Source organism: Crocodylus siamensis, chromosome 7 (genome assembly GCF_052110815.1).
Source record: "Crocodylus siamensis isolate JL-2025a chromosome 7, ASM5211081v1, whole genome shotgun sequence".
In the NCBI taxonomy this organism is placed as follows: Eukaryota; Metazoa; Chordata; order Crocodylia; family Crocodylidae; genus Crocodylus; species Crocodylus siamensis.
Genome location: NC_143401.1, coordinates 82,386,636 through 82,406,669, shown reverse-complemented (window position 1 = coordinate 82,406,669; position 20,034 = coordinate 82,386,636). Strand labels below are relative to the sequence as shown.

The window sequence follows — 20,034 nt, the reverse complement described above, 5'->3', positions numbered from 1 at the left end:
TTCTCTTTGTGTTTCATTTGGATCGTTTTCTCATGTTTAATCCTGAACAGATGAGTAGCATTGCTGTGCGCTGCTCCGAAGCTGCCAACTTCAGCTACAGAAGTGGTTGCATTTCACTGATAAATGAAATGATATCAATAAGCTGTGGGCACTCTGTAAAATCTAAGCTCTGATGGACCTTAACCTGTAAGGTAATATAAGTACCTGAAGCATCTCCAGATAATCAGTTTTCTTTTGGACATGTCTGGGATTTATAAATCCTCAAAATGCTGAGTTTTGTTTATATTTCAGTTTAGCTTAGCAAATGTCCAGAATATTGTCTAAGATACCACCAAGTCGAGATAAAATACTAAGATAAAATCAGATGCCATAAAATCAAGATAAAATACTAAGGAATTCTTTTCCACATTGCTATAGTGAAGAGGAAAATCCAGACAGACTTCCTCCTCCTTTATCATTTCTGTAAAAAAGAAAAACCTTAATTTCCCTGATTGCAAATATGATTTAAATGCAGAGAGAAGAAAGGAACAGATAAGCAGGCTTGGAGTGTGGTCTTTAATTACTGCAGCAGATTCACATTCACTTCACACCCTTGATTACACATGTACTTTCCTGTCACATGTGCTTCTCTTTCTTCTCCCCTTCCTCTCCACGTTTCTCCCGGATATCTTAAGAAAAGACGGGCGACTGAATATGTAACCGACATGTGCTCTACTGGGCTAAAGGCCGTTTAGTCTGTTTAGCTGTTCTGGAGGTGTATGAATATTATTTGCATGCGTAAGTTGTCTGCGGGAGGCAGGTTACAACAAACCAATGAAGGAACGTGTAGCAGTCCATAATTACGTAAAATGCAGTTATTTAACAGGGTGACTTGGAAAAGGAAAAGAAGATGTTTTAAAACACTAACAATTTAAGCACAGGAGAACAACGCAGCAATATTTGTTTGTTTTTAGACTCCGTTAGAAGATATTTGTGCCCCTGAAATGGCTGTGTAGCGAAATTGCATACTTGTTGCGCAGCGTGAGCCATGAAACGGTTTGTACTGTAAAAGCCACTTTGAGAAATCTGCATACGTGCACACAAAGAAAGTCAGTCCCGTGCATGGGGTTTCTGTGCAGCTGAAGCACAGCTCCTAATTGGCGATATAAAGCTAGCAAACAAAGCTTGCACTGGTGCCGTTTCATTAAAAGAGGAATAGGGGCACCTGCAGAGCCTGGCATGCAGGAAGGGAGAAGACAAGGTAAATCTGTGCTTTCCAGTTTAAAGACTGGGTGCCTTTGTCTTCAAAGTGAGGTTGGAGGGGTGGGTGTGTTTGGGTACTGCTGGGTTGGGGGAGATCTAGGAAGTTTTGAATCGATTATTCCACGTAGGGCTAACAACACTTATTAATGCAGACAGTTGTAATTATGCCCATGATATCATTAGCACAACAGCTGGACCCTACTGCCGAGGAGACATGGTGCGAGTTTTTAATGAGCTTAACTCCGGTGTAAGTTTAATAAATGTTATTAAAAGTAAAATATAGCTAAACCTTATGACTAGATTGAGCCTGGGATTGTGCCAGCATCTGGTAGTGTAAACCCTGCTGCATGGATCCCATCCATCACTGGAGAGAAGACAGTGAGACAGAAACTTCCTTTGCGGTCACGGGAAGGAGCTGAATGGCAGTAGGGGGCAGTCGCCTGAAGCTTCCTGGGAAGACCAGAAGCTGGAAGTAGAGCCGGCCGTGGTGGCTTTGATTCAGTGACTCTTCTCAGCAGCCTTTGCTAGGGCTCTTTTCCTTTCCAGTTCCACCTCCACAATTTGTTTTCTTGAGGGACTATCGCATCGAGGTAAAACATTTCCAGGAAGCTGAAACTTGTCAACAGTACTAGTCTATTTAGTTCAGGTAGAGTTTAAAAGGATAGGATTTGGGCATCTTAAGTCACCAGGCAGCCTTATTTTGAGTAAGTACCTGGGTAGTTCTCGGAAATGGTGCTCAGCCTCTGGCGTACAGTCCAGATCCGGCCTGCAGAAGTCATTTCATCAGGCCTAAGGGACTCCCCGTGGGTCCAGATGTTCGGTGGCAGCATTCATTGCTGCTCCCCTGATGCTAATTTGCTGGACCTGTGGAAAGCTGTGCAGAAAACCCTGCACGCCAGGTGACATAGTCTTGCATACCATATGGGGCCAGCATGCAGGGCCACTTTGCACCTTAGCTGTGCCTCCTTGCTTGCTCCTGCCTCAACTATTCCCCTCTCCAGCTCCAGAGGAGATGTGTGAGGCATTTTTACCTGGAAGTGGCTATAGCTGCCATGTCCGTGCTGTGGCAGCCTTGAAAGGGCCTCGTAGCACCGTGGGGTGCTGTTGCAGCCCAGTTGAGAACCATTGTTTTAGCCCAAAGCCTCTTGACTAGGTATGAGCAATATGACTAGGTATGAGCAATTTTGTTTTAAACTAATGCTTTATAGTCTGAAAAGATGGGATTTCTATTGTCATGAACACTGCATGCCCCCGGAGGCTGGAGTGTGGGGGCACAGCAAGCTCATGCAGGCAGCCGCAGCGCTGTCGGGGGGGCAGGGGGCAAGCGCCGCCTGTTCACAGGGAGTGCATTGCCACGTTCAGGGGGTGCATGTGCACCCCCCACACGTCTCCAGTGTCTATTGTAACTATTTACAAACCATTTTAACTATTTACAATAGTTAATTGTAGCTATTTACAATATTGTTAATAGTTAACTATTTACAATATTGCAACTATTTACAAACCATTGTAACTATTTATAAATACAGGTCTAATAGGCAAAGGTGTTGATCATGGGGGAGGTCCTCCCCTTTGAGCTAGTAGCCAAAAGTTAGGGCATTGACCCAGGTTATGGGACACCTAGGTTTAGTTCCTTCCTCTGCCTTGGGGGATCTGAACCTAAATATCTCACCAGTTAGGAAAGAGTGGGGGGCTGGCGTCAATCTTTTCCTTTGTTCCTTTTTCACTTTGCATGGAATACTTCAGTCTTGGCTGAGCTGGAGACAGAGCACGACTGCATAGTCTGGTGGCAATGGAGTGGGAGGGAGTGTGGTGAAGACAATAACCAGTCAACACAAGGCACAAAAAGCCTCGTTCAAACTGTAGGAAGTTCTCTGAACGTCTGAAGTTCCCTCCTTTGACTGCTTCTGCGGCTGCTTCCATCAGCTGGAGTCTGGATGATTACTGCCTGCACTTTTTTCACCAGGACAGATGGCAGGGGGGAGAGGATGTAGTGATTTACTGGGTTTAATAAACACAGGCGTAGGTGAATAAAAAGAAAGTTTGGGGGTTTTTGTTTGGTTTTTTTTGTGGAGCAGTAAGCAAACTTCTGCTGTTCTTCAGTCTCTGACTGGTCTGAGGGACCATCTTCCAACTCCCGACCTCTGTAGTCTTCCAAGTAAGGGAGCATCTCCAAATTACAATTTCTGTCACTATAGGGGGCCTGTCAAATATGAACTGTACATTCAGTGCTACTGTAGGTTCAGTCTGAATGCTGCCTCTTTCATCCATCTCTAACAAAAGATAACAATAAAGTAATGATAATGCCAGTAAAACTTCCGATTTTACATAGCTTGAAGAATTCCTATCACTTGCATTAGAGTTGTTTTAAGTAACTTTGGTTACAAATCAGACTTTTCTGTGTATTATTTTAAAAAGGATGAACTGACAAAAATGGATTTGAATCCATGCTATTGTTACTTGGAGACCATTGGAGTTTTATTGTCATAGTTTCAACTGTCCTCCAGACCTAACAGATTGATAATATCCTTTAGTGGTTCATTTTTTTCTCTGTAAGTGACTATAAAAAATCAAGCAGGAATTTATTTTACTGAAATGAGGGAAAGGTGGGGGGGTAGGGGCAAAGGACCCTAATAGTTCCCCAACATTAGTGTAGGCAGTTTAATTCTTTGCACTACCTTTTCTCTTCTATTCCAGGCTATAGACAGGCTACAGGCATTAGACACCCTCATCATTTTTTAACATACAAGCATCCGTGAAGAATTTGTAGAAGTGGTGTTCATCTTTGCTACCATTCCCTTCTTATTTATATTACAGATGTACCTGGAAGCTCTACTGAGAATGAGATCTCACTGAACTTGGTTCTGTTTCAGTACAGAGTAAGGGAAAATCCAGAACTTAAATAGCTAAATACACAAGACAGACAGAAGTACAGAGCGGTGAAGCCCACCCAGACGGTGCCTGAGGGACCTCTAGAAGAAACCTAGTGCCTCACGAGTTCCAGCTCCATACTGTGTGAGCACCTTTTTCCCTTCCAAATGAACGGTCGTGCCTACATCATTCCTTCCAGCTTTTGATTATTTTATATCAGTGTGAGCTTGATGTGCTTGGGCAACATCCTGAGTCATGACTAATGTTGTATAATAGGCCTTAGATTGGTATAAAATAAACAACAGCTGTAGGGACTGACTTAGGCACCACCATTCATTTCAAGATTGCTGTCTGAGTAAGGACTTGGGTTTGACTAGAAAGTGAAGGGTCCTACAAAAAAAACGAGTTACTCCATTGTGGCTTATGGAATCACAGGTACCCACTGAATAGTAACTAATATCCATCCACACTGAGGCCTGTTTAAGTGTACAACAGAGGGCTAAAAATGGAACGCAACTGGCTTATAAGGCTTTGTGATAGCCCTTTACTGAGGGGTGCATTTTGCCTCCAACAAGTGCATAATATGCATTTTGCATAATATGTATTTTGCATAATGTGTTCCTTTATTATCAAACTGCCAGCTTTGTAACAAAACATCGTCATAGTAATCTTTGTTTAGATCACTTTGAACTGGGAGGCCAGAATTCCCCGCGCTGCTGAAGCACTTTAATGTCAAAAGAGCAGCTTCTAAAAAGCTCTTTGTAATAATACAGCCGCGTTGTCTTGCAACAGTGAATACAATTCGTATCTTCTCCATCATGTCTCTCATTAGAGGGGCTGAGCAGATATTGCTGTAACAAGGCAGGGGTTCTATAGCTGCATAACAATTAATTTCTACCAAAAGCCCATATTTTCCTGATGGGCTGCCTGTTTTCAGACAGCAGCAATAAAAATATCAACAGTGCTTCCCCTTGATGTATTAAGCAGACATCGATCCTATAGGAAGAAGCCGAGGGCTGGGTCAGGAGCATGTTGTGAAAAAAAAAAAGGCAGTAGGACCTCTGCACTCTCTGTAGAACTGTGTTTATAGGATTTCAACACTGACTTCAAAGCGTAGGAAATGACTGCAGCTTTATCTGTTACTTAGAGCTGCCTTCAAGAGAACTTAAATCCTTTTTTTTTTTTTTTTAAGGCAACAAAGTAAAGCATATTCTTACCAAAGCCATTGCACCACCCTATGATGCCTTTTTTGTATGGCTTCATTAGATTTTTAGCACTCCAAGGCAGGGATACTTTTTAATACATGTTTGTCCAGTTCTCAGCACAATGTGGCCTCAATCCTTTCTGTGCTTTTTGGTGTCTGCATTAACAAAAGCATTGGCTAATCATCATAAAAACAACTCTTACTTGTGACAATTCCTTGTAATCTATTTCATAAATTGTATACCCCATCAACATATTAGAGCTATGCAATGGTTTATTGTTCTGATTTCCATTTAGCTATTCTCCACCCTCTCCCCATGGAAAATGTGTAGATTAGACCAGTACTGGAGGCTTATAACTCTACTTGGCGTGTCTTTAGCAGGAACCTGCCTGGCATTAAAAAAGGATCTCTCTGTGTGAAAAGTGAATACCAGCTCAGCTGGCAATGGCAAGTCTAATTAAAAAACATCCAGCAAGACTGAATCCAAACATAATCCTTTGAATAAGGAAATAAACACTTTCAGGAAGCAGTGCTACTTTATTGGCATTCATGTTAAAGAAAATCCAAAAAACCAAAAATACAATTTTTGGTTCACATGGCTCAATGAAATTTCCAAGTGCAAACAGGAATTTTGTAGTTACTATTCCTACAAAAATGAAAATGTAGGTTTCAGTCTGAAAATGCTGATTTAGGAAATATCCAGTGTCTTCAAGCCTTCCAGTTCTTTATAGTTGTCAATAATATTTATGGCTAGGTCCCTCTGTAGACACACAATTGCCTCTGAAACAAAGAGGAACTGCTTTCTGTGATCTCATCCCATTCACAAATAAAATGCAGGGCTGAAATTGGAGTAGTAAATATTTCTTCTTTGTACAAAGATAGCACAGGTAAATGAGAAGAAGTGTTAATTAGCAGAGCTGTACAGAAAATGGAAATTCAGTTCATGGAAAATTTTGAAATTGGAATGAAATCCCAACATTTTGAAATCTTACATTCAAAAAAATTAAAATGCATGTTTTGGGTTCATCAAAATTTTCATTTTGATTTCAGTATTTTTATTTTATATTATATTAGAGCAGAGATGTTGAATATATGGCCTGCAGGCTGGATCTGGCCCATGGAGCCCTGCCATTTAGCCCCAGTGGTGCCTCTGGGACTGAGCAGACCTGTGCAACTCAGACCTTGGAGTGGCTGAAACATGATGCCACGTATGGAGCAACGGACACCGGACCAGCCAGAGTGGGCACTGCGCTACATGTGGTGCGCATCCCAACCAGACTATGCCACATGAAGCGGCAGCTCTGGGATGGTGCCTCAGAGAGCAGCTGCTCCAGCCAGTCTGGGACCCATACTGCATGTGATGCCTGTGAGCACCACGGGCAGCGCAGGTCCCGGCCTGGCTGTAGTGGGCGCTTGTGTGGCTCAGTTCCCAGAATGGACACCGTGCATGGTGCAGTCCAGCTGGGGCAGGAACTGCGTCCAGCATGATGCCTGCTCCAACCAGTCTAGGATCCACGCCGCTTGCAGCATAGGTCCCAGATTGCTGCAGCAGGCACCAGATCCAGTATGCTGGAGGGAGGAAAGCTGTAGGCCCCACCTAGGCTGCAGACTGTCCCCAAGCCACTCATCCAGCCCACGGGGTAGGTGTTTGAGCATATAACATGTGCAAAAGCATGCAACATGATACAAAATTTCAAAGTGAAAGGAAACATGTTTTGTTTAAATGCTTCCAGTTGTTAACAAATCATAATCATGCTGATGTGATTGTGACGCTTCTAATGGATATGCCAGCCACACTTTTGGATGGATATGCCAGCCACACTTTTGAAATTAGCTGTACTAACAGGAATTAATGACAGGCAGGTCCAGACAAGAAAAGTGGTAGCAAACTGTTGTTTAAAATTCTGTCTTTAGTAAAATCTGAAAAAAGACAGTCAAATACATTAATCTCTGATGAGTTAAACAGGTGCACTGTACTATAAAAGAAGATATGTAAGTCCCAAGATAAACATAATCCAAATCTGACCCCATAGTGCTTTTCTGCCTGAAAGACTTTGGTGTTTTCCTTGAACAAAATCAAAGAACAATCTGATTTTATTTTAGGTATTATTTATGGATAATAAATACCTTTGATTTGGATACAAATGAAGAGACAGCAGACAGACGATATCTTTTTGTTTACTATCGAATGCATATTTTGTAGCCCTCTGCTTTACTAAACATATTTGGATTTACTGCTGTTTAAAACACATTGGTGAAAAAGTCTTAAAATGTCTTACAGAGTAGTGATCAACTCACAGGATAATAGGTATTTGTAATAAGATGGCCACAAATACGTAAACCAACAGTGAATGCATTTTCATTCTTGCAAGTATATGGCACTTCACTGAACCACCTGCAGAGCAAAGTAATTGCCAGGCAATAAAGGCAAACCAAGGCAACCATCCAAAATGTAGAGGTTAGTAACTTGTAATCGTATGCTTTGCCTGCAGAGTCTTTGCAATTTGCACCTTTAGTCTGCAAAGTGAGCAACAGCTGCATTAACCTGTGCAGTTTCCCCTGCTAATGCTTGCCTCTTTGGCAGACTTGGGTTCAGACCTGGCCCATTAAAGCCCTACAGTTCAGATCTGGCACTCAAGGAGCCTTTTGGTCCAGATCCAGGCTGGGGGACCAAACCAGTCTGACACACTGGTGTGGAGTAATACGATTGTATGAAAATATTCTGAGAACACAGTGCAAAGTCCATAGCACTTAGCTTTGGCTGTGTTAAACACCATTACTTAAACGTACCATGTGATGAGTAACATTTATCCCAAATGTACATTCTGAAGCTACATTGTTTATGGATGTCATTAATGGCACAGTCCTACTGAAACATCAACCTCAAAACCCTAGCCAATATATAAAGCAAGAGAAAATGAGAGGGTCAGTATATCGTATCTTCTTTATAAATGCCCGTCACAATTTTTTATGACTGTTTTTGTTTGGTGAGACCATAATGATAGAGAATGTTTTTTAAATTAGACTTCTAATTAGTGTCAGGTTGTGAGATGGGCATCTGCCTGCTAAATACACCTGGGACAGATAGGTTTGGGGGTGTGGAATATAAACCTATTCAAATGATCCTTGTCTGACTTCATCCTATATGGTAAGTAGGAATTTGACAGATTCACACCATCACAACAGAGCGAGATGGTCTGTCTGCCTGTTGCGTACTCCAGTCTTCAATTCCATCTGAGCAAATGCCCCCAAGCCTGATCCTGGAAGCCCTGTGATAAGATGGGGTCTCTGAATTTGAGGAAGAGAGAAGTAAAGAAGGCCATGATCTGGCAGTATTTCCTTAGGATCCAAGGAGAAAATAACTTGTTAGGTTGGCTTTGCACCATCCCCTAAGGTCTGGCTCTAATTGATCAGCTGAGAATATCTCTAGTCTGGGAGTGGAGGAGTTCTTGTGGGCTTGAAGCCAACACACACAACTCTTGTGCCGACTACTACTTGCCTTGATGTAGAGGGCTTCAACTTCAGTTCTCAGCTGGTGTATGGTAGGTATCTTACTGACTACATGCAGTCAGTTAAACGTAGAGCAGCATTTTGGCTGTTTGGACTTACACTGGAAAGCCTTATCCTGCTCTTTGATAGTCATCTTTGGTCCACATCCTGCTACAAGATTAAATCTAGCCCATGGCATTTGCCTTTTGACTTCAGTACATCATGGTGAGGCTATTCAAGGCCATTTATTAAGTCACATGCAGGATATTAAAGATGGAAAAGAAGTAAAAGATCACTAACTCCATGATCCCTTCTGCGCGTGTACCTTACGACATCTTTTTGCTTCTTTCTTTTGTTTTAAATGTCTCAGTAGCGTTTCATTTGATCATTTTGGGAACCCAAATGTAAACATTTTAATCAGAATAGATGCATGCTTTTGGTTTTAGAGTTCTAACATTATTCCTACTCTTGATTAAAAATATATCGTGAAGTGAGTTTGAAATAACCTCAGCATGGTTTCCAGTGTTATTTCTCACAGAAAATTTGGAAATGTCTGAACAGTTAGCTTTTATATTGAAAGCAGTGGAAAGAGAATGTAGAGTTATCAAACTCGGGCCGTGGACAGATGTGGTGTTTGAATTATCCCCACTTTGGGCAGTACTGAAGTAGTGTTTGTGTTCAGGAGAGAAAGCCACATTCCTAGTGAGTGATGATCAAGAGAGGAATGTAGGACATTAAACTGGGAGAGTAATGTCCAGATTACCGAAATTTAAGAGACCTGAACCTCTAAACTGTTAAAAAGAGTGCTGATACATTTTTAAGTGAAAACTTTCAAACCATTATCATAGTGGAAAATGTGGTTAAATAATCATTTAGGCAGGGTAGATCAGTTAACAATTTAGGGTATTTAGCATATTCTTCCATTCACAGTGTATGATCTCCTGAAAACTACATCTGGAGTAACTGAAAAACAGAAACATTTTATCAAGCCTCTCTATATAGTTTATACATAATACACTAGCCTTGGAACACTCAAAAATGGTAAAGAGACTTCTTTTCAATTAGGCTTGGTTCATTTTGTATAATTTATTTATTTTTCTTCAATTTTGTTTATGGATGTGCAGAAGGTGAAATGTAATAAAACTTTATACAGGGGCGTAATAATTTATTGCAGTGACTGATCTGTTTAATTCACTGAGTTTTCTCCTTTTTTCCCCATAGGATTCTGTTCTGATACTGTGTCCGTAACTGATGTATCCCATAGTGAATCAGTTGAAGAAAGCCCTTTTCGTCCTCCCTCCCATTCATTTTCTGCTGTCTTTGATGAGGATAAACCCATAGCTAGCAGTGGGACATACAATTTAGACTTTGACAACATTGAGTTGGTAGATTCTTTCCATACCTTAGGACCAAGCTCTTCAGACACAAAGAATCGTGACCCCAAAGCGAATGTTCGAAGAAAATCAACAGATTCTGTTCCAGTTGCCCGGTCCACGTTATCTCGATCTCTTAGTTTGCAAGCTAGTGATTTTGATGGAGCATCTTATCTTGGCAATAATGAGACAGTAACTCCAGCAGCAGATGTGTATAATACAGGTTCGAGTAGTGCGTGTAGTACCCTAAAGCGAACAAAAAAACCCAGACCCGCTTCCTTAAAGAAGAAGCAGCCAGCAAAAAAACCTGCAGATGCCCCACCTGTGAAAGAAGTCCAACAAGAGCCATCAGACACTAGTATAGCAGTCTCTCCCCCATGTGAGGAAAAGCCAGTCTCTGAGGCAGAGGTTGATTCAGTTAAACCTGAATGTCCTGAGCCTTCCCAAATCTCTGCTGAAAAGCAGGAGATCCCTGCTGTGCCTGAAGCCTCCTATCCTTTTGATCCAGATAATTTTGAAGCGATTAGTGCATTTAGTACTGGCAGCAAAGTGCAAAACTCTCCCTCTGCCAGTAAGAAAACTCTACCTCTTACAACGGCACCAGAGGCTGTGGAGGTGACTCCCTCTGACACTGGCGGGCAAGAGGATCCGCCAGTCAAAGGCCTTGCTGTGAGGCTGGAGTTCGATTATTCTGAGGAAAAGGGCAGCGGTGACGACCAGCCGGAAAGCACTCCTCCACCCAAAAAAGTAGGCAAAAAGCCTGGTGCCAAAATGCCACTAAGGAGGCCAAAGACTAAAAAGACAGTGGAAAAGCTTGACAATGCTCCTACCACACCAACCAAGTCACCCACTGATCCAAATGATATCCCTATCACAAAAGGCTCTTATACTTTTGATATCGACAAGTGGGATGATCCCAATTTTAACCCATTCTCTTCCAGTACAAAAATGCAAGAATCTCCCAAATTGCCTCAACAAACATACAGTTTTGATCCAGATATGTGTGAGGACTCTGTTGACCCTTTCAAGTCGTCTTGTAAGATAGCCAGCTCACCTTCTAAGTCTCCAGCCTCCTTTGAGATACCAGCCAATGCCAGTGAAACAAATGGAACTGAAGGAGACAACTTAAATAAACCTGCGAAGAAGAAGAAGACACCACTAAAGACGTAAGTTAAAGGGTAGAGATGTTTCTTGGATAGAAAGAGCCTGACACATCCTGTCATAATTACTTTGGTTTTATATTCGAAGAAGCTTCATTCAGGTTAGGAACAACGTGATAAGGAATAGATTACCAGACAAGTAAATTCACGTCTGTGTCTTACAGTGTTAGTCCTGATGTAGCGAGGCATTCAGCACAAAATGACTTGATGTGAATATGGAAATATGTCAAAACTAACTAGATCGGTGGATGGATGGTTGAATTATTTTAAGCAGGACCAGGTCTAACAGTCGCTATGTTCCTTTTGATTTCAAAGTGTCTGTAATTGCACTTTAAAAATTTAGTGCCAAATTTTTGAGGTTCATTTTGTGTATCATTGTCATGTTTGAAACCAATGTATGCAGTGAATTCATCAATGCAGACCGGACAGTTCCCTGCCCTATTAATTAGAGGCTGATCTTGTGACTTGTTACTCCTGTACATAGTCCTTAGGCTTGAGTTTTGTTTCCTTAAAAATACTGTACCGGTCTACAAGAGGATCAAAATACCCTTTGACTGCTACATATTAGGCAAATCTTCTCTTTCTATATCCATTTGCTAAGTTTGTGAGGAGAATCTTCTATCTGCCACATTTGTTCAGTTAGTTAACAATTTAGTGCTTAGCTTATTCAGTTAAGTTATGGGTGATGTTTTTTCTCCAGTCTTACTCTACAGGTGCAGTTTTTTTTCCTACTAGCTTTACATTTTGTGAAACGCCCAAAGTTCAGAGCAATTTAGAAAATAAAGGAAGATGAATGTAGAGCCAGGGCATCTTTCATCCTCCTGCAATCCAAAGGATGCCCCAAAATAAAGCATTCCATTTTGGCCCAAAAAAGACCAAGTCTAAAGAAGTCATTCTGGATGGTAATTGAGGGAAGGGAATTCAAATGTCATTCTAGATGGGGTTTCAGCAGCCAGGGCCTTACACTAGCAATTTACAACTAGCAGGAAGTTCCCTGTGTTAGTATGTAGGAAATTAAGCCATTAGGTTTGTGCACATGTTGTGAATCGCTGGAGCAGTAGCCTACTTCAGTAGTCATCAAAACCAGATGTATAGAAAAGGACAGGCTGGTCCTTAAATGCCTTAGTACTTCCAGAAGTTGGAGTCTGAATAGAAAACACTGCATGGAGTTCTTACTAGAGAATTGCCTCCTGCTTTTGCCCTCTGGAGTAAAATTTTCTTCCCTGTAGAAAAAAAAAGAAGCAGGGAAATGCTTTGTTAGGCAGTGGCAGATTAAGGGTTATTGGGGCCCTGGGCAAGCAGAAAATTGGAGGCCCCCCACCAGGCAAGGGCAGGTTGCCTCTATGCCCACCAGGAGGCTGCAGCCTCCGCAGTGTAGCTGGGGCGAGCCAGGGGGTGCGAGCACTGCTGGGGTGTGGGCAGCTCCAGCTCGCCCCTCCACCCGATGGGTGTTGCACATCCGGGGCTATGGTCCCCCAGCGCTGCAGGACAGGCTGGGGCCAGGGCTAGGGCCGCCGACTCCTCTGCCAGCACTGGTGGGGTGGAGCTATCCCAGCAGTGCAGGTGCCAGCGGCTGTCTGCAGACAGCGGCGCGTGGGAGCGGAGCCACCCATGGGGCCTCCTGGCAACAGACGGCTCCAGAAAGATGCTGCCACCCGCATGGAGCCCTGTGTCTGCCCCCTAGTCTCTGGCCTTGGCAAGAGAGGAGGAGGTGCACGCTGTCTGCCCTGGGTGCCCATGGCCAGGGTGCCCGTCTAGGTCGGCAGGGGCCCACGTGTTAATCCGCCCCTATTGTCAGGGCTCTGCAGGAGGCACGGAGCTCCTCTGCACTCGTTGTTTTCCCTAAGGTAACTCGTTTCATTAGTTGTGCTTCCAGGATTCACCTGTCCCCAGAAGCCTCTGGAGTCTCCTTTTTCGCCAAGACTCTGCATGCTGATGGTTATATCCTAGGAATAGCCTAGGACGACAGTACAGTTTGGGGAGATTTGCTACAGAGCACGTTGGGATTGAGATGGGATCTTTGCCATTGTCTCTAGCATGCCAAAAGCACCAAAGTTTTCTACAAGATACATTTCAGAAGAAGCATGATTTAGGAAGGATGAGACAGGAGCACAGGGTTCCTGCTGCGGAAGGAGATTCACCTGCGCAAGAAGTGCAAGGAAAGGTGACATTGCTCCAGAGGAGTTGTTTAGAGGCAGAAAGGAAGCTCTAAGCATGAACTAATCTCCTGGTCTTCATTTCAGAAATCATCATGCTTAGTTTAATTTGCTACGTCAACATTTAAAGATTTCATTTATTTTATTAAACTGATCCAAGGGGTAGTTTTGAGGAGCCAGGAGTTATTAACATTAGTAAGAGCCATAGAAACAAATCCCTGCTGACCACTTTGAAACTGTATCCTTCAGTGTGTTTTCTAATGTGTGCACAGTTATTTCCAACTTATCCCCATGAGATGTGAAGGAGCCAGTCACTGGCTTAGTCTTTCTCTAGGACTTTGATGTCACAGTGCCATGCAGTATCGTGCATACCGGCGTCCCCACAAAGAACCAGTTGCTCTCTTGAATGCAGGTATAACCATTGTAAACCCACATCCACCACTGTACCAAAAGAGGCTGCAGCTTGACTCAGATTGCTTTCCAATCATGTATACATATTTAACTGCACTTCTCAGATGGATCATCTGGCTCACATGTTACTGAACAAAGAGCAGCTGCTGTTCCCTCAGTGCCTGCTTAGCTATGAAGGAAGAGTGGGTGGCCCCTTTAGATCCAACTCAGCTCTCCCAAGTACTTGATGACTGGGAAGCATCCAGTGTTTCAAAAGACTGTCTGGCCAGGGAGAGTGCTCAGTCTCAAGATCCCGTCCTGCCTGAAAAGTGCGGCATGAAATTTGACAGGTACGGACATGCCTGAAGACTGGCTAGTGTAGGATATTCAAGTAGAGCTATCTCAGGTTTCAGAGGGCGGTAGACAGCTGTTCTGGTCTGAAGTCAAGCAGAAGGCAGGGTAGATTTGCACCTTATAGACCAACTAAATCAGTGGGCTTCATCCAAAGTAAGCCTGCTGCTTCTGAAGCTTATGCTATTCCTCTCTTAGTCTGTAAGGTACAAATCTACTCTGCTTTCTGTCATTTTTTCAGAGCAATCAACTGAACTCTCAAAACTCAAACTTGAGTTCTTTTAAGAGCTGAAACTATGAAAACATCAAGAAATGTAATTTTTTTCTTGGCCTTTATTACACAGACAAGGAGATTTTTTCTGTCACTTTAATTGTAGATCAATGGACATGAAAGAGCCCAAACTATTCATGTGGTTTACTTAAACTTTAATGGCTACTGATTTCCTTGGGAATGTTTTTTACAAACTGATAGTAACAAATATTTTATTTTGACAAGAAAACAGTTGGTCAGCCTCAAAAAAGGCAAGCATGGGCAAAACATTGAAAGCAGATTAACTGACTTACCTTTGAAAATGGCTTTTATGAGGTGAAATGGCATAAATCATAAGCCTGGATTTAAAACAAACTGGCTTAAGAATGTTCCCTCTCCTCATCCTCCCCTTCCACCAGATACATGTTTAAGATTGTGCTGATATCAAAAGTGCATGATGATTTTTCTCTAACACATTAATAGTGTCTGCAGGTTTATCCTTTTTGTCAGTTCCTTCTGTCTGTCTCTCTTTTCTTTATCTTATTTGTCTTAGGATGGTAGAAGATGTGATGTCTGTATGTTCTCTGTTGTAAGTAATTTTAACCTACTGTGGCTGTTATGGTGAAAGTGCCTTATTTGAATGTTGGGCTTTTTCCTTTTAATTTTTACTTATGCATTTATTTTCAGCATGATCAATTATTATTGGGCATGAAGCTTTATATTACCAGTGTTCTTTTTCTGGCTAATGTAGAAATTATTTTAAGTGACACTGCCTGGCTGTGAATGAGCTTGAGGAAACTATTATAGCCATGTCTGGTTGCCTGTCAAGGAAGATTAGCTAATTCAAGCTATATATATTTGATGTCTTAGGTAAAAGCATTGAAATTTCCTTTTCCTTATCAGCTTGTTTAGTATGCTGTGATGATATACAACACAGTAATGAAGTATTTCTTAGACATTTGATAAAGTTTATAATTTCTTTATAAAGGTATAAATTGTTTTCATTATCTACATTTTCATAATGTAGTAATTTATGGTTGGCATAGAACACCCACCCAACCAGCTGGTCAGTTGTTCCATCATATATGCCTCTAGGTGCAGTATTGATTTATCCTCTAGCAAGTGAAACCCTTTATTGTGATTTTTTTTTGATGAAACAGTAGTCATCAATTGGGGCAGAGCTGGTCAGCTATGCTCACAACTGCACCTAAACCTATCTAAGAAGTATTGTACTACTAGTAGTACGTTATATATAGCTTTTGCCAAACGAGTACAATAAAATGAGCAACAAAAATTATGTATAAAAATAAATAAGACATTTCTATGAGTCATACTTTTTACTGAAAGCATACAGTAAGGAGATCCATTCTACCAGTTTACACAAAATGCAAACAGAATATGTAGTATTTTGATATAAGAGAAAAGATCAAATGAAGCAGTGAACAATAAAATAAAATAGGAGAATTCTTTTTTGAATAATTCCACCTCAGATTATGTAGCCTGTTTTCCTGCTCCTTCCATGTGAGTTTGGGCAAGTTGGGCAACTTGCTTCTGGAGAACTCACAGACCCCCAGTTTATCTGGACCTGTTTTCTTTAGGGAATATGTTGAATGTTTTGGTTGAAACCAACCAGCCTCCACTATTCTGTAACTGTACATAATAATACATATGCAAATTCCTTTTTCCCTGTGCTTGACTGGAAAATGTGAAATCTTGAAGGGTTTAAGATTGTTCCATTTTAAATTTATGCTGTGGGATGTATTAAAACCAGAATCACAGTTGCTGCATTAGTCCATATATTCCTTTTAAAATACCATGTAGATTCAAGTTCTGTCCTGGACTCTTCATTTTCCTATCACATGTGTTTGAGGATATAGTTTGGCCCTCATGTGATGCATATCCTACCACCAAACTTTTTGGGCAGTTCATCAAGGACATATTGATTTCTTAAGGTACTTGGACCTGAATATAGTGTCTCAGGGCATCCCAGTTTTTATCCCCATATCACCCTTGTGCCATTATGCTCGATTTGCAAATGGGGAGCTCAAGCACAAAGGAACTAGTTAAGAGTGCTGACAGATGTGCAGCTTCTCACTCTAACTCATGGCACTTCACCGAAAGCACTGTGTGTTAGAGTGACTCCCTCTCCCCCGACTCAACAGACATTGCTATTGTGTTGTGGGGAGGGGTTGAGCTCCACTTTGGAGCTGATCCAGGAAGAGCTGCATGTCTGCAGCCTCACTCCCCTAAGGCCTCCCTCCGTTGCTCTCCGCTCCACCCCCTACAGCTCAGGTGCTGTCTGCAGGAAGGGAGGGGAGGGAGCTCTAGACTGGGGTATGCCCAGCCTGAGCTGGAGTAGGGGTAAAAGGATTCCCTCCGCCCTTCCTGCAGACGGCACCAGGGGTGGGGCTGGGCTGGGCTAGACAGAAGTTAATGAAGGTGCACTGCCTTAGAGACAAAACGCTTTGGGTAGAGATGATACCTTTTACTAAACCAACTAAATAGTTGCAAAAAAAAGTTTTTCCTTGCAAGCCTTGGAGCACATTCGTCTGAGCCCTCATTACAGAAGAGTTTATTTGTCATGCGATCGGTCACTTTTAAAGTGCTTTGCAGCTGCACACTGCTGTGTCACGGCATGGCTGTAGGGTGCTTTCAAGGGGCCAGTCGTGGGACAAACTTAAGTTCCCTAAGTTTCTCACAGTTGCTGTGGCTGTGGCAAAGTAGGAACCTCAATTCAAGTCCTGTGCCAGTTCCCTGACCACTGGACAATTCTCTCTGTCAACAGTCATCAATATTTAATTTGAACAAGCTTTCCCTCTGGATTTAGACCTCTGGCAAGCCTGTTTAATTCTATTACTATACTTAGTTTATTGTGCTGTTTTGGGGATCTAAGTCCTATCCAAAATGCATGCTAAAAGCATGGGGTTGTGGGGTTGCTGTCAGTTGGAAGGATGCCTAAATAAGGAAGTTATGCAGAGGTGGGTTTTTTTCTTTAGCTCTCTATTACTAAGTGTAATATGCTGATGATTCTCTGAAGTATGGTATATTTACAGTGTTAACTTTGTTTTTAGTGATACATTTAGGGTGAAAAAGTCACCAAAAAGATCTCCACTTTCTGATCCTCCCTCACAGGTAAAGTACTTTCTTATTTTAATACATACCTATTGCTTGTTGCAGGAAAAAAACATTGACACAGCATTGGTATAAATGAACAAGTCTGTGGTTTGGTGAGGATTGTGAACATTTTGGCCTCCAGTCATAATACTTTATTAAATCTATAGTCTCAGGATTCATTAGTGCAGTGCTAATTAGGCCGAGCATTTGTCCTAAGAATTCCAGTTGGATTGTTGCAGAGTTCTCTTTTGGAAACCCTGTGCTGTGATATTAATACAATAATGATAAACATTTATAAATAAAAGTCTGTTGTGGCTCAGGAAAAGTACTAAAGTAACTATTAACCCCGATATTTTTAGGCCAGTAAATTGTAAACGTAGTAAACAAAATAAAAATGATGTGCTGAAAGGGAAGTAGAAATAAAGCAAGTGTGTTAGTCTGCAGGGAATATGTGTCTGCACTGAAACAGCAATTTTATTTGTCATTGTAAAACACAGGCGGGTGGCCTTTCTTGAGCTTGGAGTTAACAATGGCTGTGCCATGTATGAGATAACAGCTTTAATCTGGGGTATTTCTTTTCATGCTATTGTTCATCTCCCATATTATTTCTCCTAACCTTTCATTTAAGCTGGCTGACATTGTAGAGGAGGGGGAGGACTTAAGACCTCTAAGGTCCATGTTTATACAGTATTTGCCACCATAAGGGAAATACTCAAGTTAGCTGTTCTGGGAAACCACATATGTTATGTGCCATTTATTTACATCACGTGCCTGAGCTTTACCAGCAAAAAGGTGTTTCTACTCTTGAAATTTTCTCAAAATTTACATGCCTAGCCACCAGCTCCATGTATTAGCAGTCTTCTGCATTAGCAGAATTTATAAACTTCCACGTACACCCTGGAGCATGAGTAACATGAAAAAGAGTGTGCAGTAAAGGCAACAAAGAAAATCTACAACGGTTCCTCTTGTATGGTGAAGTAATTTTTTCACAGAACAAGTAAAATGCAGTTGGCACATTTTCAGTTTACCTCATAATCAACACAAGTTGCCATATCGTTGTTCTAAAAGAATTGCAGTGCATAGAGTAAAGCAGGGGTGGGCAACTAGTTGGGGCAGAGGGCCACTTACTGAGTTTTGGCAAGCCATCAAGGGCCGCGTGACAGGCAGCCTGGAGCAGATTAATATTAATTTTCTAAATTTTTTTATGGGCCCTGCGGGCTGGATAGAATGGCTTGGCGGGTCACATACGCATTTTGCCCACCGCTGGGGTAAAGAGATTTTAATTAGCAAGAATTTGATTAGCAAGAAAAATTAGTTCTCCAACTCTCACTACTCAGGTATGTTATATGGACCTGCAGTAGGTTGCATGAAATTAAAGCGTTTATGAGGGAAATTAAACCTGGTGAACGAATTCAGAGAAGTGTTTCTTTCTAGTTGTTCGGCATGATCACAAAGAACGATAAAGCCAAGTTGCCTTGTTCCTCTGCAGGACTCTACTCCATTGCCTACTCCAGAAACACCCCCAGTTATATCTACTGTGGTTCACGCGACAGATGAGGAAAAACTGGCATCTTCAGTGACCAGTCAGAAATGGACGTGCATGACTGTGGATCTGAATTCAGATAAACAGGATTACCCAGAGCCATCTGACCTATCTACATTTGTAAACGAGACCAAGTTCAACTCTCCTACAGAGGGTAAGCTTATATACCACCAGTCTACACTAGTCAACATTTTACTTCTCAAGGCAAAGGCAAGAAAGAATGGTGGTGGGGGGCGGGGAACTGAAGGAGAAATTTCTTTTGACCTCTTGTGGCTTAAACAGAAGGAATTGTGGGCTGATACTGCTCTCGGCTAATGTGCTTACACCCAGTCCAGAGACCACTGAAAGAAATGGCTTTGGTTTTTGTCTGGGCCTGTAGTCTTTGACCTCAAGTGTTAGAGAATTGAGCGTCAGTACTGAAGGATCCAGATTCACATTCTGCCATAAATCTGTCTGCTATATATATAAACTTCCTTCTTTAATGCAGCATGTTTCTCTAAACTCTCAGCTTTCATCATACATTATAAATATATAAAAGCCCAGGGTATCCAGCAATGTCTAGATTAGCTTTCACTAACACATATTCTATGCTATGCTATTCTGTTCTGTTGTTCCAAGAGTTGTTCATCAATTTTTTGAAGCAAACATTTGTAAGATCCTGTTAGAATTTTCTATATTATCATTAATTCTTGATACTGTTCATAGCCTGTGAAACGAGAAAGGGACAGAAGCTATTTCTTGTGAATGAGCGTTTCTCACTCTTGCAGGGAGTCACAGTCGCATAAAGAAGGGCTTTGCAGATCTGCCCTAAGGATGCAACTTATAAATGAAGGAAGTTATAAATATGAAAAGGCTAATCCATTTCCAAGGCATCTTTTTCAGACCTTGCTG

General features: G+C 41.8%; 1 protein-coding gene across 13 annotated transcripts in view; it reads left to right on the top strand.

The window, feature by feature from the left end:
• The window catches only part of TACC2 (transforming acidic coiled-coil containing protein 2), a 222,784-nt gene that overhangs the window by 160,685 nt on the left and 42,065 nt on the right, over positions 1 to 20,034 (top strand). For all 13 annotated transcript variants that reach the window (XM_090058538.1, XM_090058541.1, XM_090058540.1 and 10 more), the window contains 3 exons: positions 10,028 to 11,345; positions 17,558 to 17,618; positions 19,090 to 19,297. In XM_090058538.1, the coding sequence (XP_089914664.1) occupies positions 10,028 to 11,345; positions 17,558 to 17,618; positions 19,090 to 19,297 (1,587 nt within the window). The remainder of the gene's footprint in view (positions 1 to 10,027; positions 11,346 to 17,557; positions 17,619 to 19,089; positions 19,298 to 20,034) is intronic.